General features: G+C 45.9%; 2 protein-coding genes across 3 annotated transcripts in view; one reads left to right on the plus strand and one right to left on the minus strand.

Annotated features, from left to right (window-relative positions):
• Window positions 1–22,322, minus strand: part of Gnf1 (germ line transcription factor 1) — a 60,337-nt gene extending 38,015 nt beyond the window's left edge. The window contains exons 1-9 of one of the 2 annotated variants that reach the window (XM_075889570.1): window positions 22,113–22,322; window positions 16,681–16,819; window positions 13,201–13,419; window positions 12,890–12,944; window positions 12,678–12,761; window positions 11,168–11,379; window positions 2,759–2,833; window positions 2,194–2,281; window positions 1,502–1,612 (exon numbers count right to left, since the gene is read on the minus strand). In XM_075889570.1, the coding sequence (XP_075745685.1) occupies window positions 1,502–1,612; window positions 2,194–2,281; window positions 2,759–2,833; window positions 11,168–11,379; window positions 12,678–12,761; window positions 12,890–12,944; window positions 13,201–13,419; window positions 16,681–16,803 (967 nt within the window). In that variant the 5' untranslated portion in view covers window positions 16,804–16,819; window positions 22,113–22,322. Of the gene's footprint in view, window positions 1–1,501; window positions 1,613–2,193; window positions 2,282–2,758; window positions 2,834–11,167; window positions 11,380–12,677; window positions 12,762–12,889; window positions 12,945–13,200; window positions 13,420–13,734; window positions 13,902–16,680; window positions 16,820–22,112 lie in introns of those variants that run through there. The other variant, XM_075889571.1, reaches the window with a different exon arrangement.
• The window catches only part of LOC119174441 (uncharacterized), a 113,620-nt gene continuing 102,345 nt past the window's right edge, over window positions 15,230–26,504 (plus strand). The window contains exon 1 of the mRNA XM_075889574.1: window positions 15,230–15,407. Within this exon, the coding sequence (XP_075745689.1) occupies window positions 15,359–15,407 (49 nt within the window). The 5' untranslated portion in view covers window positions 15,230–15,358. The remainder of the gene's footprint in view (window positions 15,408–26,504) is intronic.

A 26,504-nucleotide genomic window follows, 5' to 3' on the forward strand; every position in this document is an offset into this window, starting at 1 on the left:
GAAGCTACCTTGGCACACTAGAATTTGATTTAGTTTTCTCCAAACACATGGTAAATTTTTTATTGTGATGGAAATTATATCCACTCTCTCTGCTGAATTTAGCCCCCGGCATCAACAACGTTCGCCATCATTCACATTATATGTATGTATGTATGTATGTATGTATGTATGTATGTATGTATGTATGTGTGTGTGTGTGTGTGTGTGTATATATATATATATATATATATATATATATATACACACACAAAAGCGAAAAAACTACGGTGCACAGAATCAAACGTTCGACTTCTTGCTTGTGAGTGCGTGATGCTAGCCACTGAGCTAAGAAAGAGCGCCTTTTTCAACACGGAAACAGCAAGCTATTTATATTTACCACTTACCACTGGCGATGCCCATCTTGGGGGAACTATCGTGTTTTCGGCATTACCAGCATGATGGAGCAATGAGCAAGCGTCGCCAGATCGTCAGGATGTAGCAGCGCGCGCTCTCATCTACCCGTACCTTGCCCCGTGGAGAGGGGAGGGTGGGCGCTCATGCGTGGGCACGCCAATCTCGAGTTGGGGAGAATCGTACACCTTAGGCTTTCACGGGTATGATTCTGTTGTAGTTACCGGGCGCACACAGATCACTGCACTCCCTGCACAGTCTCCGTTTGTGAAAAGGTGCGCTTTTCAGACACAGCAAAGTAACAACTAAGACACTTATTCACGTTCATCTGTACCTGTGAGTACGTTTCATGCATTATTTGTGCATAAATAACGTGGGGCACGTTTTGATCTACTAGCTATTCTTGGCGTGACATTCCAATTTGTTGCTATCGCATTCATTGCTTTGCATTTGAGGCAAAGCTGCGACTTTCTTTGCGAAATGTGCTGGTATGTCCTTTTTTTTGCCACGCGGTTTTAGTGGTGTTGACTTACAGTTGAGTAGATTTACAATCGTGTAAATATGGTACTATTGAAGATGATAACTTTGCACTTATTATGAAAAGGCTTGAGTCCTCAAAGATTAAACAAGCTGTCATTATGATAGAATATTACTTTACTATTTCATCTGTATGTTTGTTACTTTTTCATTTGTTTGCTTGTTTCACTTAGTATCTGTAATATGGCTGTTTCAATAACTGTTTATAGTACATTGGCACTGTGCAACAAAACACTGTCTTTCCCTCACATCGTTATTGAATTCTTGTCCAGACATGGACATTAATTTTGAGTGTTATAACTAACATTTTATAAAGTTTCTAATGTTTATTAAAAATTATTTTCACAGCATGTTTGCAAGACGCAATAGTGCAAAATCTGCATGCACATCATTTCACACGACAGCCAAAACGTGCATAATTATGTACATGCTTTGGGTACTGGCCCAACGTGTTTTGTGCACTGCTTATGTATACTTCAAAAATAAAATACCAATGAAATAAAAGGCGGGCATCATCATAGAACATGAGAGCATGGGCAGCGTCAGCAGCTGCAGAGCTATCGTCACAAATTACCAGAAGCGCGCGCAACTGGCGATTCTGCTTTCCGTTTCTTCGGCGAATGTTTAGTTGCGGCCTTTTCCTTCTCCAGTTTCTTGCTGCTCTCTGGCTTTTCCGTAGCACTGCCTGAAACGATAGAAAATTACTACGCATTAAAAAAATGCCGATTGTTTTAATAATCAAAATCAGTACACTGTAGTAATAACATAGTCTACAAACTTGTCTTGCCGTCTATCAGATGTTCCATTAAAAAACAAAAAATAGTGTTCTCAAAGTTGACCACCATTGGAAAGCTTTAACAGTATACACTTTCGTTTTATTTCTACGAAAATTAGGCTTAAGTGTATGGCCTAGCTTTGCGTTATCAGTGAGGCTATTCGGAAAGAGGGTTCCTCTAAATTCTATTACATTGGATGCCTTTGATTGATGTTTATATAAGAGAACAAGAGTCAGTAGTGAAGCGCACAGTAGTGAAGCGCACTTGTCAATTTGACATCTCTGGCAAAGAGGCACTGTCATTAAATTCAGATTACCATTTATTATTTATGTTCATTAGCAGAACCATCATAGTGCGGGAGACCTTGACAATCTTGCATACTGACAAGACATACCATAATACGAAACTAACTTATTACTTATTTTCTTTTTTAGATAACTGAACATTTCCGGATGTTCTTAGGCTCTACTAATGCAAACATCCCTCCAACCTTTAGAAGGTGATGACTTTTTCACAACGGAGCTCTCTGAATCCTTGGAGGTCTTTCGTGGACTTGAGCGCGTGGTCAGCTTCTTTTCCTAGCAGAAAATAAAACATCAAAGTGAGACGACGTGGGAGCACGTCGCAACTTTCTGTAGTTTCAACACAGAATTTATTCAATGTACGAAAGTGGGCAACAAGTTTCTTCACTAGGTGAAGGCTTTTGCTATGACAGGTGGATACACAATATTCACTGCCATTTTCGGTTTATTCATTAACCAGTAATCAATGGTTTTCTGATTATTTGTCCTTTTGCATTAGTCCTAGAAAGTAAAGTTCATTAAGATATAGTAACCAAAGCACAAATAATTCCATAGAAGACTACTGTCAGGCTGATTAAGTGCAGCTTTATAATATGGATCTATCGTTGATGAACGCAAGTGTATCTATTTCCTTCTTTTTTGCTTTTCACAAAAGCCCATTGTAAACAGTATGAAAAAGCTATCACTTTCTTTTTTTCCTTTTCTTTGTGGACAGACGGGTTGCCAGAAAAAAGTGGCAGGCAGCTTGCTCACCTCGGTTTTTTCATCCAGCTTTGCGAGCGTTTTTTGGAAATCATCATCTTCGTGAGACTCCTTTGCAGTTGAAACCTGCAAAATGTGTGGCATGTGTCTTGAGCAAATAAAAGACACTGCTGGAGACAACTGACCAGACAAGCATATCATAATGCGCATTCATAAGCAGAAAAACAGCAGCTTATAATGAACATCATGTGATTTTTACACTACAGTAACTAATTCCCACTGCACCCTAGAGGACAACAAAAACTCAAACAGCTACCAAGAGTGCAGTTCAGTAAGTTAAGTGTCCAATTTTGGCAGTCTACTACAGATTTTTTGGACATGGTCAAAACTTCGGACATTTTTCACAACACTGCCACAAGCCTCATAGTCAATAAGAATGTGTAAAATTTAGGCCTCTTGAGATTCTATGATATCCAATTTTTCGAACATTCACAATGAAAGCCACAATTGCTGCCGCACTGATTATCTCGCCACCTCAAACTAGCATTTTCACAAGTTCCGTTTGCAGCCATAATATGCTCCGAAACGATAGACGATAGTTATAGCGCGAGAACAAAACGACGACACAGAGACAAGAAGGACACGAAAGACACCAGCACTAATGTCCAACTGAGAACAAAACGAAGACACAGAGACAAGAAGGACATGAAAGACACGAGCGCTAACTTCCAACTGTCGTTTTGTTCTCAGTCGTTTTGTTCTCGATATAACTATCGTCATGCCACACCAACTAGCCCAAGCTGCCACACTTCTAAGTTATATTCCGAAAGTCAGCTATGCCTAAAAGCCAAGGTGCTGTAGAGTGAAGCATACCGAGAAACTGAAAAGGTTGCTGCCACAGCCCAGTGAGGCAATGCCTTTTAGTGGAAATGCACAGAGGTGTGATGGCAACAGATGGTAGATGTGCCAGTACAGTTCAATCCCTGACAACCCTATTACTATAAGCATGTTCAGATACCACGAAATCCAGAAGAAGAACCCTTCTACGGTGAAAGATAATCATACAAGATATGGAGGGGGGGAGGTCACGGACTAGAATTCAAGACGGTGGAAAAATACCCTCTAAGAAAAATGCGTACCCATGCCTCAAATGAATCGCTTTATTGAATACGCATGTATTCAGCATTTTTACTGAGCCATGCAGAAGAAACCCTTGTGTGAAATTCCATGCGCTATGACAAAGCGGGAAAGACTTTTTTCAAATGTCCCAATGATTTGCGACAACTCATAACGCAACCTCAAGGCAACACACTGCAACATTCATAAAAAGCCATCCCAAAACATAAACATTCTCAGAACTTGGCTTTCCAGGAACCACTGCTACAGGATTCTATAGCAGAGAACAGGTTGAAAAGGAACGGCAGGAGGGCAGGGGAGGAGGGAGGGGACTTGCTCAGTTGTTGGAGCATATTTTGAATTTCCCTGAAAGGGGAAGGGGGCACACGTGATCGGGATTTCACGCTAACTGACCTGTCACCCATGTGTCACAGCGCACTTGCGAGTGTTCGCATGCTTTCAAATGGAGACAATACAAATGCACTGCACCTCTGTTTGCTGATGCCCTTTCTGCAAGATTACTGCATGTGCTACACACATGCATTGCTTTCAAGAAGGAAAGCATCTCGTCAATGTCGCGGCTGTGTGTGGTCAGGAACCGAGCGGGGGCGATGAAAACTCAAGACAAACACATGCACACAGTATTACAAACGCCCCAGCAGTGAGGGCGTGAGTTAGGTAAGAGAAGCGCTGCACACAGCTAGAGGGACGCGCTTGGATGCCGGAGCGAGCGGACGCGCGTCGCATGCGCTCCGCCGAACGTGCGCTCTCGTTGACCGGATTACTTCGATATCGTTGCCGGCACTGTGTCGGATCATCAAGTTTTAACTGTCCGGGGAACCGCACACTCTTCTCGAGGCTGTAGAGCATCTCCATTTTTCTCTATCGCCTTCAGAAGAACCCATGTGAGCGCTGGGCCGTTGGGCCTAAGCGTCGACCCAGCTCGCCTGTGCGAGTACGGGTGACTAGGCCTAACGGCGGGACCCCTTCCACAACAATATGGACGCTAGCACTACACCAACTGCTGACGTGACTACTACCGGATGCGTTCAACCTGCATTCAGCCCCAACGACACCCATGTTAACACGGAATCTCTCGACCTCTACGAGCTCACCTCGGCAAGCGAAGATGAAGTTGCCGTGCACCATCCTACATCGTCTGCATCGCTGGGACCGGCGAGCGACACCGACGCCAACTGGAAACTGGCGATTTCCCGTCGCCAGCGTCAACGCTAGAAAAAATTCGACAAAGCTCGAGCGGAATTGATGCAGCCGGCCGGTCCTGCAAGCACTCCGCCCAGCCACGTCAACGCCGGGGCAGCTGCGGGTGCGAGCGCTCCTGCTGCGCAGGCAGACGCGGCCGGCGTCGCACCGGCGCGAACACCACCACCCGTAACGAAGCCGCGCCAGCTACGACGGAAGCTGCCGCCGCTTCCACGCACGGACATAAAGATCATCATGCGCCCGAAAAAGGGCCTGGCCATTCGGAACTTCACTACGCATCAAATCTCCCGAGCCGTAGCACTGGCGGGCAATTCACGACAACATTGTACTGGTGATCATTTCATTATACGTACTCGCCCCGGGTCGAACATCATCATTGCCAGCACGCCACATGTTGAGACGGCCGAAATTCTTCGTCGGATCACCACCCTCACGCTTGAGAGGAAGACCTACGAATTCAATACCTATGTGGCGGCCCCTGAGGGCACCTTGCGGGGAGTTATTCATGGGATAGACCCTGGCACAACTCCGGAAGAACTCACCGCCAACCTCCGCGTGCGCACGCAGGGAGTGACAGTGCACAGTGCACGAATGCTTGGTGCTACCAAATCTGCCGTGATCACTTTTGAAGGCCCCCTTCTGCCCCGATATGTACTGTATTACGGTGGGGAGGTGGCCTGCCATCCGTACAAGCCGACGCGACAAGCCTGCCAAGTCTGCTTACAAGCGGGGCACCGCTCAGACGTATGCCCCACGCCAAACACTCCCGTGTGTCGGCAGTGTGGTATCCTCAACCCCGTTGACGGTCACCCCTGTGCTCCCAAATGTCACTTGTGTGGAGATGCCCACTTAACGGGCGCGAAAGAGTGCTCTTAGAGACTGAAGGCCCCGCGCCCACGGCCACCTCCTCAACCAGCAGCACCAGCCAGGGGCCGCAACCCCCATCGTAACCCACCCACTCCCAAACGTAGGTGGTTCAGCAAGGAAAACGAGACCTCATGCAGCCACTCCCGCTCACGCTCGAGGTCACAGTCCTTCCCGCCCCTCCCTTCTGTGGAACCTGGCCAACAGCAGCAGCCACAGCAGCGACAGCATCCGAAGAACCAGATGACCAAGGGGCAGCAGCAGCAACCCACCTGTCAACAGACCCAGCACGCCTCCAGCAAGCATAATGAGAAGCCCAATCCCACTCCATCAGCCGGTGCCGACAATAAGGTGAGCTGGTCAGCAAATGTAGATCCTCCCATCGCTCCACTCAATACCCTGTCCACCGCATACGAACACCTTCTCGCGGAAAACATAAAACTCAAACAGGAGCTGGCGGCCGTCAGGGCACGTCAAGCAAAGGACAGTTCTCAACTTCATGCCCTAATGGCGCGTCTTGGATCGCCGCCCGACTCCCCCGAAAAAAACCCCCCAACCTCCCCCAAGAGACAGAAGACCCCTAAAACGGCGCTATCAATTCCTGCTGCGTCGGGCACCACAGTCACACGCGAAGAGTTACGCGAAATGCTCTCAACGCTCGCGCAGCAGCTATCGCAACAATTCAGTGCTGTATTCACGCAGTTCGGAGAACGCCTCGACTCTCTCGAGACACGCTTCGAGGCGCAAATTGCTGAAACAGGCGAAAACATACGCAGGAAGAGGGCCACTCGTAGCTCCCACGCCACGACAGATCAAGGTTACCATAGACTAGGATTGGAATTACATGCATCCGAAATCCTCGCTAACCCCGCATTGACACCCAGCGCCCTCACCCTCACTCCTACATCGGCATCGCAAGCCGAGATTCCGATACCCACGCCTTTCCACTCAACGAATTAACCATGGGCAGCACAGCCCCACTCATTGGCAAACATTTAGAAGTCTGGCAATGGAACTGCCGCGGCTTCCGCAGAAAGCGGAGCCTCCTCCAACAGTACATTAACACACACCTTGCTCGGCCAGATGTCATAGCGCTTCAGGAGCCCGGAACGCCACCCATATTTTCAGGTTATGAGTCCTATAATAGTCAAACAAAGGGCAAAGCGGCCATCCTGATTGACAAAGCGCTAACCGCAGTTGGCTTAGACAATATCCCAGACACCAACATAGAACATGTGATTGTGGAGCTAGTTCTCAGGCAAAAAAAGAAAGGAGAAAAGCGAAGTATCATCATTGTCAACGTATATAGCGCCCCAAAGCAAAAAACCACTGATTTCCATGCCCTAGTCCAAGGTGCCTGCCGATTGGCCCAGGGAAAAGAACTCTTACTGCTCGGCGACTTCAACGCTCTCGACGAACGCTGGGGTTACAACCGTTCGGATGTCAAAGGCAAACAGCTTGCGGCTGCCACTGAAAAATTTCAGCTTGAACTGCTTACGGATCCCGCGTTCCCTACCCGGATCGGCAACAGTGTGTGCAGGGACACTTGCCCCGATCTCACCTTCGCCCGTGGCCATGCAAACTATAACTGGGACAACCTGCAGGAATCCTTGGGCAGCGACCACTTCATTCTCCGCACAAAAGTTACAGAGAGCGCAGCGCGTCGGTCTATTGGAGAAGCACGCATCACAAACTGGGACGCCTTTCGTCGTGAGAGCGAATATTCACTCGACAGCCTCACAAGCCTCACCGACTGGTGCACCCAACTTAAAGAAATTCGAGAGCGTTGGACCACCACCATTAACAGAACACCTGCACTGCCAGAAGTGGACGGCCATCTGCTACATCTGTGGGAAGCCCGAAGGAGCCTCATCCGCAGATGGAGGACGCAAAAACATAACCGACGCCTCAAGCTAAGGATCGCCACACTCACCACTCAGGCAGAGCAGTACGCTACAGAACTGGCGCGACTCAATTGGGCCCAGTTTAGCGACTCTCTTCGAGGCTCATTGGGCACGGCCCGCACGTGGCACATTTTGCGCGCTTTGATGGACCCCACTCGCACAAAAAATGAGACGAATAAGTCAGTCATGCGCCTCATACACGCCTTTGAGGGTACTGACGATGAGCTGCTGGATCAAGTCCGGCGAAAATGCTTTGGCGATTTCTACCCACCCGCATCTCAAGCTGCGTATCGTGGACGTGCCAATAACACTCTCGACCGACCAATAACGGTGGACGAAGTTTACGCAGCCATTCGCAGCAGCAATCGCAACACAGCTGCTGGGGCAGACGGAATCACGTACTCCCTTATCAGGAACCTCAACGACAGCGCCGTACAAGAAATCAAGGCGTTTTTCAATGATCTTTGGCAACGTGGCACGCTTCCTCCTGAATGGAAGCACGCGAACGTCATAATGATACCGAAGCCGGGCAAAAAACTTCAGATCGAAAACCTCCGACCAATATCCCTCACTTCCTGCCTTGGTAAACTCTTCGAGCGCGTCATCACTAATCGCGTGCAAGATTACCTCGAAACTAATCGCGTGCAAGAATACCTCGAAGACAATGACCTTTTCCCGCACTCAATGTACGGGTTCCGGGCACATCTTTCAACGCAAGATGTACTGCTACAATTAAAAGAAGTCATTGATAACGCCCCCCAGCAAGGAGAAAACATTATCTTGACTTTAGACATTAAGGGCGCATTTGATAACGTTAGCCACCAGGCCATACTTGAGGGCCTCGAGGCCCTTCATTGTGGGCAGCGCGTACACAGTTATGTTCACGCCTTCTTGTCGGACCGCACTGCCACAGTCGGTCTCGGCTCCATCCGATCAGATGTTATCAAGGTTCCGAACAAGGGCACCCCGCAGGGCTCAGTGATTTCCCCGCTACTCTTTAATGTAGCTATGGTTGGCCTGGCACATGAACTCCACCGCATCGATGGCATCCATCACGCAATGTATGCGGACGATATCACCGTCTGGGCCAAGCGGGGGTCCCTTGGAGAAAAAGAATATAACCTGCAGCAGGCAGCCACATGCGTCGAACAATACGCGCAGGCACGAGGCCTGGCCTGTGCAACAGAAAAATCTGAGCTTCTACGAATTTATCGACGCAAGCTCCCACCATCGGCGCAGAACAACCAAGGCTCCCGCCTCCAGGTTGTCCTTGCTTGCAAACAAATCCCAGAGAAATCCACCATTCGAATATTAGGCATGTGGGTACAGTCGAACCGCCATGTGAATCACACACTTTCCCTTCTCCGCACCACTACACTGCAAGTGGCCCGAATGATATCTCGGGTAGCCACTCGTCGCCATGGCATGCGCGAGGAGGACACCCTGAAACTCATACGTAGCCTCGTGGTCAGTAGGGTGACATACAGTTTGCCCTACCAACGCCTCACCAAGAGCGAACAGGGCCAAGTAGACGCAATGCTCCGCAAGGCCTACAAAGCGGCACTCAAGCTACCACCGGGTACTCCTTCTAGCAAGCTCCTCGCATTGGGCCTACACAACACCTTTGAAGAACTTTGTGAAGCGCAACTAGCCACACAACTGCAACGGCTCAAGCAAACACCTACAGGCCGTGACCTGCTCCTACGCCTCGGCTACATCAGCCAGTTTCACGACGCAGCTCGTCGCAAGCCCATTCCGGACCAACTTCGTGCCACTTATAAGGTCGCTCCCATCCCCCGCAATATGGATCCCCGACTACATCAGGGCCGGAGGGAAGCCAGAGTGGAAGCCCTCGAGCGAACTTATGCACACAAAAACACTACGTACTATGTTGACGCCGCCAACTACGACCATGCAAACAATAAGGCTGTAGCCACAGTCGTGGACCACACACTCACAAACGTACCAGCGCTTCCGTGCGGTGCCGCAACATCACCGATGCTGAAGAAACTGCCATCGCGCTCGCTCTCGCCCTCAGCTACAGACAACGAAGGTCGCTGACAGTTCTCACGGACTCTCAAGCAGCTTGCCGCAACTACCTACAGGGGCGCATCAGCCAACCCGCTCTCAGCGTCATCATGAGCGTTACAGACACGGGCGAGCATTCCATTACACATCCACTCAGAATTTGGCATCGGATTATATGGACTCCGGGCCACATGGGACTGGAGGGGAATCAGGAAGCGGATAGGGTACCTCGAGAGTATGCGAGCCGAGCACCTTCCAACTCCGCCCCTGAGGAACTCGTTCCGGTCCCTTACGACTATTCGGCCATCCTACTTACGACTATTCGGCCATCCTAAACCATTACAGAGGACTTAGGAAAGCTTATTCGCTACCACACCGAACACTAAATAAAGAGGAATCGGTCAGCTGGAGGCAAATTCAAACCGGCACTTTTCCAAATTTGCACATCCTGAGTAAAATGCACCCCTCGGCATACTCTCCTCTCTGCCCATGGTGTTCAGCTAAAGCCACTCTGTACCACGTCACGTGGGAGTGTCAGGCCATTACAGCCTTACAACCAGTACAAAATCCAACAGCGGAGCGATGGGAGGAGCTGCTGGCCAGCGAGAACCTGGAAGATCAGTTGAGTCTGATCAACCGGGCCCGCAGAGCGGCTGCTGCAAGCGGAGCCCTGGACTAAGGGCCCCCCCACCGCAAGCCAAGTATGTCCGACTACTCGGAGCTTCTCCGCAGAAATTTTCATATAAATAAATAAATAAATATGTTTTCACCACCACCACCTGCACACAGCTAGCTCGGTGCAACAATCTTTCAATGAACAAGCAATGTTCACACAGTAGCACATAATTTACACGTTCACATGCATCGAGAAAAGACGGGCAAGCTGTCTGCTTTCTCCCCAGTTTATATGTTCCATGTAACCGTTTCGAAACACTTTTTGTATCGCAACCCTGCGAGAGAGCCGTAATTTCTTTCCCCCGTTTTGTTAGTATTATTCGCACTTGTCACAAGACACAAATCTGGAATGCCAACAGGCACTTCGCATTTTTGTGAGCATGAGGTAAACTTGAATATAGTGTCAATAATAGAAAGATAGACATGTATTCTATACATTAATTTGAACCAAAGAATGTATATTTTTCCCCGCTGACTGATGTTGCTACCACAAAAAACTTCATTAAAGCTGTTTGCTCCCATAATGAAACATGTTAAAAGCTTCATCAGCGATATAATATACAGATGATGAGCATTTCACAGAATGTCATCAATATCATGCTCCCCAAGTATATAGAATACGATCAGGTTTTTAAGAAAGAACATGCACCTTCTTAGCTTGAGACGCCTTGAGTGATAGCTTCGAGGCTGGACTTATGGAAGCACTCGCGAAGAAGTCATCCGCAGAAACGGGTACAAGTTTCTGTTTAGGTTGCTCCTTGCCATTGACTTTGATTGTGGCCTTCTTCAAAGGTTCGTCCTTTGAAATTGCAGCTTGTGTTCGCTCAGCAGGTTTCTTCGAAACAATTGGTTCTTCAGAGTCTTAACATGAAAAGTAAAAAGTCAAACTTAATGACTCTATGGTCCAGAGTGCATTTCATCACACGGAGAATTCATCTGAGAACTATATTAGCAGAGCCACACATTACGTAACAATAATACCATTCAACATGCACGCCAGCCTACCTTGGTCAGCAGCCAAAATTGTATAAGCAAAACAAAAATTCTCAGCCTGCCTGGTTCCTGTCAACTGGTAAGGCTGAACTATACAATAAAATTCAATATCATGCTTAGTATACATGTTTGATACAAAACTGGTAGCCATGTTATCACTTATTATACCCACAAGTTGCTGTTTACTTTAACCATACAGCAACAAGTATAGACATGCCAAAAACAAAAAGCAAATGACAAGTACAATGTATTAAGAGAGAAATGGTGTACTGAAGCTTAAAAAGAAAATATGAAGAGTGCAAACAGACTTGCAACTCATGAAAGGAACTTCAGTAATGGTAATTTTTTCCTAGTTTTGTGCAATGCAAAGTAAAATCACCTTAAAAGTGTAACGTGTGGTCATGTATTGCACCCACAGGTATGTTCAGCCGCTATGAGACGACAACCACAAGCATACTCTTGAAAACAGAGAGCATTGGCTGAGGCTCCCTACACCTTCGGGTGTCCTCATTCCATGCACCATAATGCTTACCAAATTAAATAGAGCATAACAGTAATTATATCAAGGACATACTTAAATGCTCTCACCAGTGATGTTAACATTCTTATCAACATTATTACAGTAACCTTTATATATTACGCTGCTTGACATGACCCCCATTATCACTTCTGCGTGTTGCAAAGTACAAGCAGGAATATCAAACAGCTTTTTTTTTTTTTGTTCAGCCATTAAGCAATTTGATAAACTTTCTCACATTTGAACAGAGCAAATCAAGGAAAGTAAGCGTAACACATAAAGAAGAGAACAGGAAAATAGTAAGAATTTATTAAACAGAGAGCTCATTTTGGCCTTGTGGGGGAACTTCACAATACAACGGCCTCGATTGCTTGTTTGTTTTCAAAACTACATACAATCGTATCCTTGAAAGACAGTAGAAGACAAGATTTATGATGTGAAAGGTGAAATTCAGAGTGTCCTGTGACACGCTATCAAGGGGGCTTTGGCACAAATTGGCAGTGCGAGCCTATAATAGTAGATATATAACTAGCACGTGTTTTGCTCGCTGATGCAGCCACTTCCAAATGTTCAGTACATTTGTAGCTCTCTTTTCCCTTCAACGTCAGCAAGAACTTAAAAGGTGCACCACAGCTAATGAGGCACCAACCTTCGTCAGAGTCGACAGCTGCAGCTTTGCATTCCTTTGCCTGCTTCTTGGCCTTCTTAGGAATCGGTTCTTCCTCATCTGAATCTGTAAAGAAATTTTATTTTTCATGATGTCTCCATCACTTGAGAGCTCTTGTAACTATTAGTTTTACTGCGTTGTAAGATGCAGTAGTGTAGTGCAAATACGTGTAACTTCATTCAGCGCCAACATACCGGAATCAAACATGACAATCCTCTGCCGTGGCTTTTTCCCAGATTCCTTCTTTTCCTAAGCGGGGTAACAGAAACGAGCTTAAGCGTGAAGTCTGCATAGGTGAGCACAAGCAAGACAAATTGTAAGACGTTGGCAAAAGAAAATCTATCAATTACATAATTCCATATAAATTGCTTAACACTGACGATCCAGGCAGCCATCAACACACAGTTCGAACACGCAACGTTTATTCTCAACCTGCCATTTTTGTCCAATCGAAAATCACGTCAGCACTTAAAGTGTACATCAAATAGAGTGTTCGCATTCATACCTTCGATGACGCTGGCTTGACCCGCTCATTTCTTTCTCTCTTCGAAACTTCCACGGGTGCAGCTTTTTTCTCTTTCTCCGGGGCCTTCGGTTTCGCGGGCTCTTTTACCGCTTTCGTCGACTGCTTTGGCTTGTTTTTCTCGTCGGACTGTTTTTTCGTGTCATCAGCAGCTCTCTTCACGGGGGCTGAACCAGTAGCCGAGAAAAACTTGCGGATATCCTGTGGATGAGTTTTAGTTAGCAAACGCAACGCTTACGATTTCGCGCTTAAATATATATGACCGAAGAGTTGAGGATCACCACCAGAAAAGATGGAATGTCTCACAAACGAGACACTTTGGGCAATCATAAACGAGCAGGCACACACAGTCTGCATGCCGACACTCTGCTTCAAGGGCCACGAATATTGCGAGTCGCTTCAAGTTGGCGCGACTTGGCCGCGCGCGCTGAATCCTGAAGCGCGCATTAGTTGTCACGCTTACTTGAGCACGCTTTCTCAAATTCGGTAAAATACGCGTGAATCGAAAGTACAAACCATTGTTAGTATTGTTGCTGGCCGTGCGGCTGCATCAAAAAAGCGCTGCAGCTCGGCGTCCTTTAACGAGGAAGCTATGAACGTGATGAGCTTTCATTTCACGACACCACGGTAACAAAAAAAAGCACTTCGCGCCATCAGCCATGTCCTGGCTTGCACTGGCTTGTCTTCGGTTGCCAGCACAGCCAAAGAAAACTTTGTATGCACTCTAACACATGACCTACTACACTCCTGACCTGCCCAGAGAGCACCTCTTCCAGCGCCCACGTTCTAGTTCATACCTTCTGCCGCTAGGGCCGTCACCTACGAGCGGCGTGGCGCTAGGCAGCACCTGTTCGCTGACGTCACCTTCACTCTTTGTAGTCAAATTTTAACCAACAAAGCACTCGTAGTGCGAATTTATGATCCACAATTTAGAAATATCCAGAAATAATAATACTAAAAGACATTCAGAATTTTTTTTGCAATAAAATGCACGCGACAACGCATAGGCTGTCCAAAATCATGTAAATCCACGGGTTTCCACGTTTGTCAACCAGTGTGCTATAAATTCTTAAGCGCACTGAACAGCTTACTTGACCAGCAATGTATGGGAAGAAATAGTCACATATATGCCGACAGTTCACCACAGAAAGCAGGCATTCTTATACCAGCGCCTACAAAACAACCGTAAAGAAGCAGACGAACAGGTTATAGGTAGCGCCACCTACGGCGAGCGATTGAACGAGAGCGGGGACACGCGCTCCCATAGGAACCCCGCTATCTGAACAGGTCAGGAGTGTAGTAGGTCATGCTCTAACAGAGCTGTGTACTACAAAGTTTGAATACAAAGTACGCTGACTTTCAATAAAAACTGAATTCTTCTAACATCAAACAAAACATATTTGTAACGAGCATGCTCACTCATTTGATGTAGCGAACAAAATTTGTGATGGTTGTCTCTTTTTTTAACATCTTTTTTTTTTATTGATCGCTGTTGGCTACAGCTGTTTAAGTGGTTTCGTCATCCTCTACGGTTTCGGTCAACGCCTACTCTAGAAAGATGCCTGAGGAGTGGCTCGCGCTCCCAGCAGGGTTGGCCTGCCTTCAGTTTTAAACAAGCGCCGCGCGCTGGCGACCGTCACTATCTAGAGTTACTGTATTATGCTACTTTAAAGGTAGCATATACAGTAACTCTAACACTATCATCACAACGGCAGGCGGTACCAGCTAAGCGTTTTTCATCTGCGGCCCATAAGGGCGCGTTAGTCGAGAGTTGTTCGAGACCTGCAACTGTACATCATTGTTTCGGAGGCTATGCAAAGTGTTGCGTTGTTGCACCGTTCGCCACAAGTGACGCTAGCGACCGAAAATATTCTAAAATGAAGAAGGGAAAGGGTGTGGCAGCTGTTCTCCTTTTCATGCGGCAGGCATGTAAATAAAGGAGGCTTTGTTTCGGTACAGTCAGGACTGTTTTCTAGAACACTGTAGTTTCTGTTAGAAAACATGTGTTTGTAACAATGCATGCTGTGCGGTCTCAGTTCAGTTCATTTAGGCAAGCGTTTTAAGATACAGCTATAGTGTATAATACTCTTTCAGCACTACCGGTTCATTTCAACGCATTGCTGCTGAGACAGGCGAATGAATGGCTTCAAGCGAGAATAGCGGCACTTGTCAGCTGCCGGCGTCTGCGGGTAAGAATGCGTTTTGTATATCTGGTAAGCCATCCTATAAAGCGAGAACCGGTGTTGATCTATACTGCAGCGTTAGCAAATGCGCTTATGGGATGACAAGGAGTTATAACGACAGAAAATCGTGAACTGGGCGTCGTCTACCGTGCGTACTCACTAGGTCACGGCGGGGATGATTGGAAAGCTCATAGTTATGGTTAAATGTCGATCTGGTTCTACTTAGGACAGCTGGACGTGTAGCACCGTACACGCTCCTCGTGGACGCGCTTTTCGGTGCCCGTTTCCGTTCATATTGTCTCCTCTTCTCAGTGAAAGAAAACGCAAATACAAATATTTTCCTGCATTGCGCGAGCTGCAACGCGCGCGATATTTGAACTGCAACCGCTGAATATTACTACTCGTAATCGTTAGTCAACAGCTGTAATAAGATTGGTATTGATCTTGCTGCATTCGCTAACTGACACGTTCTCGGAATTTAAAAAAAAAAAGAAATGGTGTCGGTACAACTTGATAGTTGAAACGGGATCAGTTCACTCAGTTCACTGCGTGTGCGTTTCAGTGATATGTGGGGTTTAACGTCCCAAAACCACCATATGATTGTGAGAGACGGCGTAGTGGAGGGCTCCGGAAATTTTGAACCTCTGGGGTTAACGTGCACCCATATCTGAGCACACGGGCCTACAACGTTTTCGCCTCCATCGGAAATGCAGCCGTCGCAGCCGGGATTCGATCCCGCGACCTGCGGGTCACTGCGGGTCACTTCGCCACTATACCACCGCGGCGGGGCACGAGAGAGGGGTCACTAATGCTCGCTGTGCTCTCTCTCTCTCTCTGTCTGTGTGTGTGTGTGTGTGTGCGTGCGTGCGTGCGTACGTGCGTGCGTGTGTGTGTGCGTGTGTGTGTGTGTTAAGGTTGCTTCTTGCCAAAACATTTACTTTGCAATATCTACGCCGCATAGTGTTTATTGTGACAAAATTCAGATGCCAACCTAATAAACTAATATTAAACTACACTAACGTGTATATGCACTGCATATTGCACAGGCATGTGCGTGCGTAGCAGCCAGCGCACATGTCGTACGTGGGTAATAATTATATGTAATCGTTAACAGACAGATTTAGTTGGGCGTCCACAGCAGCTCTGCCGACGCGACGTGCTAGTAATCCGTAATGACACGCTTTTTTATTCTCTCTTTGTACGAGTTTCCAGTTCTGTAGACTCGCATAAAGATGACAAAGATGGGAATTCAGATAAGAGAAAGAAAATGTTTGCGTACGTGTCTGTGTGCCTTGACTGACCCTTGCAGTCCTCTTCTGCCTCTTTTCCAAGGGCCTCGCGCTCCCGGGCTCTTCCGCCACGTATCTCGACTTGCTGTCGCCATGAGTCCTCTTCGCTTCATCGACGCCCCGCTTCTCCTGCGATATGGCACGAACCAAAGGATGGCGCTATATTTGCGCACGCCCTAGGGAACCTACATGAACAAACGGCCGTTCATGTAGGCTCCCTAGCACGCCCCACCGCCCCACGACTGATTTTTTGTAAGCCCTGTGCAGCAGTCACAATGGAGTGTATGGAGTGTTGCGACTTCATCGAAAAGTAATTCAGGATCACTGCGTTCCCAGATGGAAATGCCTGAATGAACCTTTATGAACACCAGATCATTCTAGTCAAGGTAAGGGTGGAATATAAGATAGCGGATGTATGAAATGCTCGGCGAGCTCGCTTTGGGTCCATCATAGAGGCAAAGGATTAGGACAGAAGTACAAGCTAACGTGGACTCTTCGTCTGCGGTGTCTGTTGAATTTCCCGCGCTCATCGCATAAGAAGAAGAAAAATTTCAGGCGAGCGAGCTCGATCGAAGAAGACGACGAGAGATGATTCTTTTTACGTTCTGGGCTCATGCGGACGCTAATAAACGTCGGTGTGAGTTCTTAAAGCGGCCCTGAAACACTTTTTTGAATACCCATGGAATCAATTCAGTGGTAAAGCGTATTACCTCACAAATAGAACGCCGCAAATTTTTTAAGAATTTGTCCAGTACGAGCGGAGTTACAAAGATTTCTCACACGCTGCAATCACCATCTCTCTTCTCTCGTCCCGACACAAGTGCTGGAAGCTGAGCAGGGAGGGGTGGGAGGGGCAAACAAAAAACGTCACTCGTGCCTCGTGACCTTGAGCTTTTTTTCTTCAAATACGCGGCTTTTTCAGTGCGATCGCGCGCGCAAGCGTGGACAAGTGACGGCCTCTCGCGGGGACCTATGTAACAACCGAGCGTGCCATGTTCAAATCAGCCAATGGCTGATAGGTGGGCTTACTGAGCTTATTTTCCGTGATTTGTCGAGAAAATAAAATGATATTTTTAGCTGAGTTTCATCATTTATTGTGAATTCCATGCCGCGTGCTGCGCTATAATATTTGGCTCACGTGTTGTCGGGGGCCTCAACTACCGATCGGCAGCGTTTTCTGACCATGCTCAAAAAGTGTTGCAGGGCCCCTTAAGTCTGTGTCGGCTGTTCAGTTGGCCACATATTTTACAAATTGGTACTGACCTTTAGTGGTGTCGAAAACCGCGACCGGATTTGTAGGACCCACCTACAAATCCGGCAAACGTTTACTACAGCGCCACCATCTAGCCTCTGCTTGTTCAGAAGCAATCTTGTTCTACGGAAGGTAGACGACTCCGACTCACGACGAATTGCTGAAGGTGCTTGAAGTCGAAAGGTCGCTGATTTCACCACCGTAATGAGCGTCCAAGCACGCACAGAACCGGTACTTCCAAAGAACTGGCCCACGCCTTTAGAACTCCCGTCAGCGTACACTATCAATGGAGCCAACGACATGACGGTTGAAACAACTCAAGTGCACATGGTGGAAGAGACTTGTACGAAGGAAAAGCGAAAGGCAGCTGGAGATCCAAAAAACGATACAGCAGAGCTTAAGGATGATTGCACGCTGAAGTCGGCAAATTCAGTTGTATTGCAGTCCTCACGTCTGTGCAACCAAACACCTGACGAAGGAAAACCAAGGCCATTCCACCAAGGGAAGAAAAATTTAAAGAAGTCGACAAGGAAGTGGAAGCCTACTGCCAGTACTTATGAGAACTACCGCACTTCGTGTAAGCCACAGAAGTCAAGGTTAGAGAGACTGTGGTTGGCACGGCATATACATGCAAAGATGCGAAATTTCAAGACAACCCCAACCCCCCGAATAAGACAGTCCAGACCAACGCAGAGTGAAAGGGCTGATGCTACCAAGGCAAAGGCAGCCAAGAGAAAGAAATCAAGAGAAGTTCTGAGGAACAGCTTCACCAGCAAGTTGCGGAAGAGTCTGCATAATGGATCTTCCTACCAAAGGAAACCGATCGTAGAAAGCAGTTTACCGAAGGTGACGCGTTCACTGGCAAAAGCGTGGAACAGGCGGCGTAAACATCGCTAGAAGGCCAAGTGCAGGAAAAAATCCGGATGATTCCACAAGGACTGACATGGAACTCGTATTGATGAACATTGTGTACTCGGAACCCACGTGCAATTTTAGTGTTCTCCGTCGTCATTCGCCACTGTGGGGGCGCGGAGGATGTTTAAAATTATGTAGACGATGAGGAGTGGTGATATCATCATTAGGAACTGAGTTCGGAATAAACAAGAGGTATTGTGAAGAAACACTTAAAAAAACAACAAAAGGAAAAAACTCAACTAACACTCGGCCAATCCCCTGCATTGGGTAAGAGCCATGATCACACAAGGAGAACGGTGCACAAGCTTTGTTACAGCAACTGAATGTAGAAATTAAACAATGGTCCAACAGGCAACCTAAAGTCAAGGCTTAGCATACAACTTGATATATTTCCTCATAACGCGAAACAATTGGCACATAAGTACTTAAAAGACCAGTCAGCGGATTATCTAGCTCACCTGGAGATAAGCAATATCATCGCGACTGATGCATCTGTGTCAAAAGAAAAAAGCTGTGGTTGGCATCTTCTCTTCTTCTTTTGATGATAATTGATAACATGATGATTGTGACATGTGTGTCATGTAAGAACTTGACTACATTCCATGGCACGCTGATGATGCGCTCGCGGCAGTTTCGCTATCTTCACATACACCAAATTTGTTATTACGTGACGCGAGCGGGCGACCAATGTAAATGCCACGTCAAAACATGATAATCATATCCTTGTCATGTAAAACATGCTATGCTCATAGCGCGCTCGCGCTGCAAACAGACGACGAAGGCAAATGACTCGTCCAAACTTAACAATCATGCACATGCGTGTCATATTAAACATATGCTCAAAAGCCGCTCACGGCTGTTTCGCTAGCTCACATATGCCAAATTTGGTATCACGTGACGTGAATGGACGACGAACGCAAATACCAGGCGCAAACATGATAATCATGACATGGAAATCATGTACGGCATAATTTGCGTCCGTCTCATAACGTTGTGCTCATCTTAAAGGGACGTATCAACCTTCCTCTTTGGTGCTTCGCATATTGTCGATTCCCACTGTACGTGAGATCTGCCTTTTTTTTTTCAATGAACATCTAAAAAAATCGGCATTTTGCGGTGTTTATTTGAACAAAGATAATGTTGATAGAAATAAGTTAATAAGCTATATCGCAGTCGTGAAATACTTACTGACTTCAAAATAATGGTGTTTGTGTGATATACTCAGTAGCGGCTCAAAGAGGTAATTTTCTATAAATTATGCTACACAGATATCAGTTCTGCGCGTATTGCGAAGCGTCCTGATGACAACACATAATTTTCTTGCAGAAAAATATCGCTTGTGTAGCCTTTTTCTTCAATAACGAAAATCTCTCTCTCTCTCATATATATATATATATATATATATATATATATATATATATATATATATATATATATATATAATTAGATTCAGGCAACTTTTTACCATTAGAACAATAAGTAGGCGTTTTACTTAAATTAAGTTTTACGAGCTTTTACGTTTTCGTGTTTTTTTTCATAAGGCGTCGAATATAGAGAATTTCGTCCATATTTGGATTTTTTCATAGAAAAAATACATTAGGAAAAATTTGGATAGTTAACGCTAGCAGATTGCCAAAATGTTTTACTGAAGACCAAAAAAATAATTTTAGGTGTATGCAGTGTGAAATAAAGTTTACAGGTGACGACAAAGTTGCAAAAATGTTAATTTCGGCACATCTTCGGCCATAAATTAAACATTGAGGCGGTCCCACTAAAAATAGGCTCCATAGCAGATTTAGTAAAACCTTCATTGGCTATACTCACTGAAATGATGTATCAACTTCATTTTTGTTTTAAGCGATAAAAATGTTTTTGAATTTGTGTGTTACCTCTGTCTGGGTTTGGATGTGTTTATAGCCGTAACAATTTAGCATGTTTAATTTATAAGGAAGAACACTGCGAATTAAGAAGAGCAGTACAATGAAAAAAATGTATATATAAAAGTAAAATAAAAATTTTTTGCATCGCGGACAAGTCGCAGTTTGGACCAACATGATCGTATATAATTGACCATTCGGCACCAGTGACCATATATAACTGCAACTAAATTATCTGCCAAGCAGCACTTTTTTTTTTTTTGTTTCAATTCGACTGGTCCTTTCCTTCATCACGCTCTTCCTACTTCTAAATGTTAGCATATAGGTATCGGTGTGTTGCACACATAGGTACCACTTCCCGGTGCGTGTAAAAACGCAGACGGCTGCATGTGGCTAAATGCCGTCTAGTGGGTCTCGCGTTTCTCATTAACTAAGAATATTACTAGCCTGTAAACAATTTAAATGAGCAGGGACAAAGTTGATTACGTTGTCCAGGTAATCCCCACGTCCGTTCAGCCTGTACTTACTACTTGGACACTTTGTTACGGCTATTAACACGTCCAAACCCACAAATTCAAAAATATTTTTCTCGCTTAAAACAAAATTTAATTTTATAAAACTTTCCGAGTGATTAGCCAATAAAGCTTGCTACTAAGTCTCCTATTGAGCATATTTTTAGTAGGACCGCCTCAATAGTGAATTCATGACTGAACATGAGGAAAAATGAACATGTTTGCAACTTTGTCGCCACCTGTAAGCTTTTATTTTGCTCTGTATGCGTTTCAAATCATTTTTGGTCTGCATTAAAACATTCTGGCAATATGCTAATCTTAACTATCGCATTTTTCTTAATGTTGTTTTTCTCAAAAAACATCCCCAATAAGGCCTAGATTTTCCATATTCGAGGCAGCATATAAAAGTCCATGAAAGTGTAAAAGCTCGTAAAACTTATTTTAAGTAAAACGCCTAACTTTGTTCTGATGGAAAAAATTTGTCTCGACCTAATTTGATAATAAAAAAAATTTTTGACAACGTGTTTTACGAGCTATGGTTTCGAGCTTTCCGGAAAAAAACAAATGAAGCTTTCGGTACTGAAATTTTTTTTTCGTATAAAATGTTTTGGGGAAACACTTCTGCACTTTTCGCAGATAGTTCTCATCTTTTCCAGTAAATCAGAGATGGAGCGCCAAGGCTGGAACAGTTGGCGTGGAATGACCCATATATATATATATATATATATATATATATATATATATATATATATATATATATATATATATATATATATATATATATATATATATATATATATATATATATATAGTGCTCGGCAACCGTCAATAACAAATAAGGCAAAGATAGAAAGTGAAAGTTGTACCTTTTTATCCCCGCGAAGAATTTCAGGGCAAATTATTAACCATGGTAACAGCGCGTTGATTCCTCTACGTGGCGACACTTTCTCGGGAGGTTGCTGTGCACGTATAGGGGCAGCTGCTGACGTTGAGAGCGCCATTGACGAGGGATCCGTGGTAGAACCCGAACTGGCTCGATCGCTCGACAAGCAGAACCGCCCCTGCTGTTCGCGCCCCATTTTCCTGGCTTCTATCTAATCTGCCACTCTGTCGCGAGCACCGTCTCTGCCTCGTTGGGTGCGGTCTGAGCCGATTGTCGATGAATAGAATGCCTCGAATGCAGTTTTCTGTCAATATTTACGTTGCCGAATGGATGCACATTCTGCTATAAAAGGGATGCTCGCCCTGGGTGGCTCCTCTGCGTGCTTTCGCACTAAATCACGCTTTTGCTGTCTTGTTTGTATGCATTTCGCTTATGTTTCGCGTACACTGTATACGCACTCATGTTGCACGACTGAAGGGTTTAACGTCCCAAAACCACCATATGGTTATGAGAGACGTCGTAATGGAGGGCTCCGGAAATTTCGACCACCAGGGGTTCTGTAACGTGCGCCCAAATCTGAGCACACGGGCGTACAACATTTCCGCCTCCATCGGAAATGCAGCCGCCGCAGCCGGGATTCGAACTGGACTGCTTATTAACATCTTGTTCATCTGAAAACCATGAAAGAAAGAGGAGAGATCGTAGAAAGGCCCTCACATGGGTGAGACGAGTTCGGTGCCACTGTTCGCATCGAATACGCATGCGCAGTTTTTTGTTTTGTTTTTATTTTTTCCCATGAGATGTGGGACAGTCGGTAAGCCTAGCAAGGAAAGCTTCGTGGCGGACAGTGCTTCGCGCTACGTTGACGTTTACTATGTACGCACATGTTCTTGCACCAGCAAAACTATATCAAGAGCTCGTACGATCTCCACGGGTACTTCAGGCTTTAATTAAGCTCTGCAACAGATGCGGACACAATGATTTGTACGCTCTTTTGGTAGAATTCTTCCAAAATGTTCTGTGTCATTGAATGTCTTAGACATCTGTCCGTTAGAGACGTTCGAAATTAAAATAAGGGAAATGTGCTGCTCGTCAAAGAAACGCATTAGGTGCCGTGAACATTGGAACTTAAATAAGCCGAACGAATTGCTTTGTTAACGTCCCTGCCTTTCCTCTCTATTTCTCTCTCTCTCTGTGAACTTCAAGAATACTTCGTAAGCATGTTCGCATGTAACGTATACAATATATTTGGTGCACCAATAAGAAGGTATACTTTCTACGTTCTTTGCACTTGCAAATCAGTATAAGAGCTATAGAGCTGTGCGATTGGAGACTTTGTGGTCATTCTGTCCATTTGGCTTGACTTGCTAACTTCGACTAACCGGTTACGTTTTTCAACAAGGACATTCTGCTTGTGTACTTCAACTTATAAAATGCAGTAATATATATCATTATCATATCAAATATCATTTAAAACACTGTAGCTTCTTTAATTGTATATTTTAAGGCTTATTTGTATAGTGTATACACATCTCCCAGTGATCTGCTACGCTTTGCGGACATTTCTAGCTGATGCAGCAGCGAAATCGTTTACAAGTCAGTATCGATCATATTATTATGCGCTCTTGTCTTAGTTGTCTGTGATATAATTGTCTTCGCCAGAACTGCCGTACGGCAGTCTTAGCGTGGGCACTTGTAAATTTGATAGTTGGGCTTATTTTTACGTGTGAATGCATCCAGCGCACGTAGGTACCTACTATCACGAGCAATGTGAGCTCGAACGCGTATCGAATAGCCTCGAACCCTACATCGGCTGATTTGCAGCGGCCGCTGTGGGAAACAAAGTGGAAAGGGCGGCGCGCTTACGCTAGCTGTTCACACTCCCTCCCCGATATTGTTGCTGCAAAACGCAGCTGATAGCGTGTCAGCTGCTAGTGGCTGCTGTCGGTGATATGAATTCACATCAACGCGCACATCCACAACCAGTTGACTGAGTAGAAACTACAGAAACATCGGCTGTGACGTAGCAGGCCGCGATACACAGGCCGTGCTTTTGTTACATGTAGATCGTGTTCGTATAGCATTTTGATACGCATGCTTGTTTTCGACGAATTTTTTAAATTTATTTTCGTGTTACCATTGCTAGTGGCCGAAGGCACGGGATAAACTGCCGTTTCACAGCAACGATCATGCGGGTATGGTGGTGGTGGTTAGAAGATGAGAAAAGGCACCTAATTTCTGCAACCCGGTCGGGAGCACGGCGCAGTGCCTTGGGTATGGTGATGCGGGAGTGCGAACAGTCGTCGGAAGAGCGCCCTCCTTTCCCCTCTAGTTTCGGTATCGCCATCCTCGTATCACGTTATCTGCATTTTAAGGTTCTTGGCCATGCACTCGCGCGTTCGAACTCGCATTGCTCACGTACTATGCATATGCGTGCATGGGATTGATTGATATGGAGGGTTTAACGTCCCAAAACCACCATATGATTATGAGAGACGCCGTAGTGGAGGGCTCCGGAAATTTCGACCACCTGGGGTTCTTTCACGTGCACCCAAATCTGAGCACACGGGCCTACAACATTTCCGCCTCCATCGGAAATGCAGCCGCCGGGATTCGAACCCGCGCCCTGCGGGTCAGCAGCCGAGTACCTTAGCCACTAGACCACCGCGGCGGGGCTGCGTGCATGGGAAAGCACAAAACGACAAACGCTGTCCTGAAGCTTCACGGCTTCCTTTAGCTGCCTTGTCTCCCTGCTTCCCGCGTAAAAATGAACTCACGCCACAGGCAAGATCGCATAATCGCACACGTGTGCATGAAAAAGTATGATACGCACTTAAGGAAACAGCGGGAGCACCCCCGCGCCGGTGTCGGCTAGGCGTCGCGAAAACACATACCCTAGTCGTCACTTGACGATGGTATAAAGCGCTAATCGCGGCGCCTTTATCGGCGCCGCTACGGCAAGCAATGGGAACGGGAAGGGGCAACTCGGCAGTGCATATATCGCTCAGATAACGCCGATATAAGCAATCTTGATTGATATGTGTGGTTTAACGCCACAAAACCACCATATGAATATGAGAGACGCCGAAGCGGAGGGCTCCAAAAAATTTCGACCTCCTGGGTTCGTACGTGCACTCACCCTAAAATACACTAGCGATATCGCTTTCTCGCGCTGGTTTGTTCATTTGGTCTGGTGACGTATAACCGCGGGCAGCTGACGTATACAATATACCATAGAGAAATAAAAAAAAGGTTAAGAGTGGACACTCCCGTAGACCCCAGCGGCCCAATCGACCCTAGCACACCTGGTGGTTGGTGAGAGCAAGTGGCGTGCGCTTCCTGTTTCGGTTTCACTGGCGCAAATTTTGAATTACTTTGCGTAACCGACGTTTGGCTATGACGAAAGTTCACGATTTCAGACCACTTTTCATCGCCCAAATGGATAGTTTTTGTAGGTCGTTTTGATTTAGCGATTCCCTGTTTTGTTTTGTTCAGTGGTTCGTGCGAATTGGTCGTGATGTGATTTTTATTTCGATTAAGTTATAATAAAACGAGATTCAGGTAATGATAATTCACTACGGTTTTATTCATCGCGCTTGTGTTTTTCTTTTGGAACACGTGATCAATGTATATATCACTCAAAGAGAGAGTATCCGCAATGTTTTATTCAAAGGCAAGGTAGAGTCTGAGAATATAAAAAGCACAATATGGCAAAGGTAGACAACAAATGCATCTCGCCTTACAAATAAATTGTAACAAATACAGAGAGAACATAGACAACGCACACATCGCTAGAGTGTGCAGAAGCCGAGAAGCTGGTGAAGTATGACACACCGGGCCAGTGGGTAAGTAAGGATCTATGGCAAAAACACAGCGCACAATGCTGATGAAGAAGGAAGAAGTGACATATACACAGCAATGAAGTCGCAAATCACGCCTGGGGTTAACCGAAATAATGCATAGAAAAAAAGAGCGCACAGAAACCACACGACACAATATAGCAGAAAGGCAAAGGTGCAGTGTGCTGGCTGTGCTAAAGAACAGCTAGTCCAAAATGAAAAAAAGCAGACTTGATGCCTGCTTGTCCTCGGAAAGGTAGGGCTTTGCAGCTTGCTCACTACGTGAAAGACAAACTTTATACTACAAACTGGCAGGTCTTGTGGCTCTTCTTATGCGTCGCCTTCATCAAAAACTTAAGATCCCAAGCGATTTGCGTCTGGGTGTTGCTTTGACGCTTGCGAGCTAAAATAGATTGTAGTCATCACTTATCCAGAATTGTGGACCTTAATTGGTGCTACGAGAGCGGTATTACAGGGCTGATAAATAGCAGAAGGAAACCACTTTGGCTCATTATTTTTCACAAAGGCTCTACATC

This window comes from Rhipicephalus microplus, chromosome 3 (assembly GCF_043290135.1).
Source record: "Rhipicephalus microplus isolate Deutch F79 chromosome 3, USDA_Rmic, whole genome shotgun sequence".
NCBI classification, from domain to species: domain Eukaryota; kingdom Metazoa; phylum Arthropoda; class Arachnida; order Ixodida; family Ixodidae; genus Rhipicephalus; species Rhipicephalus microplus.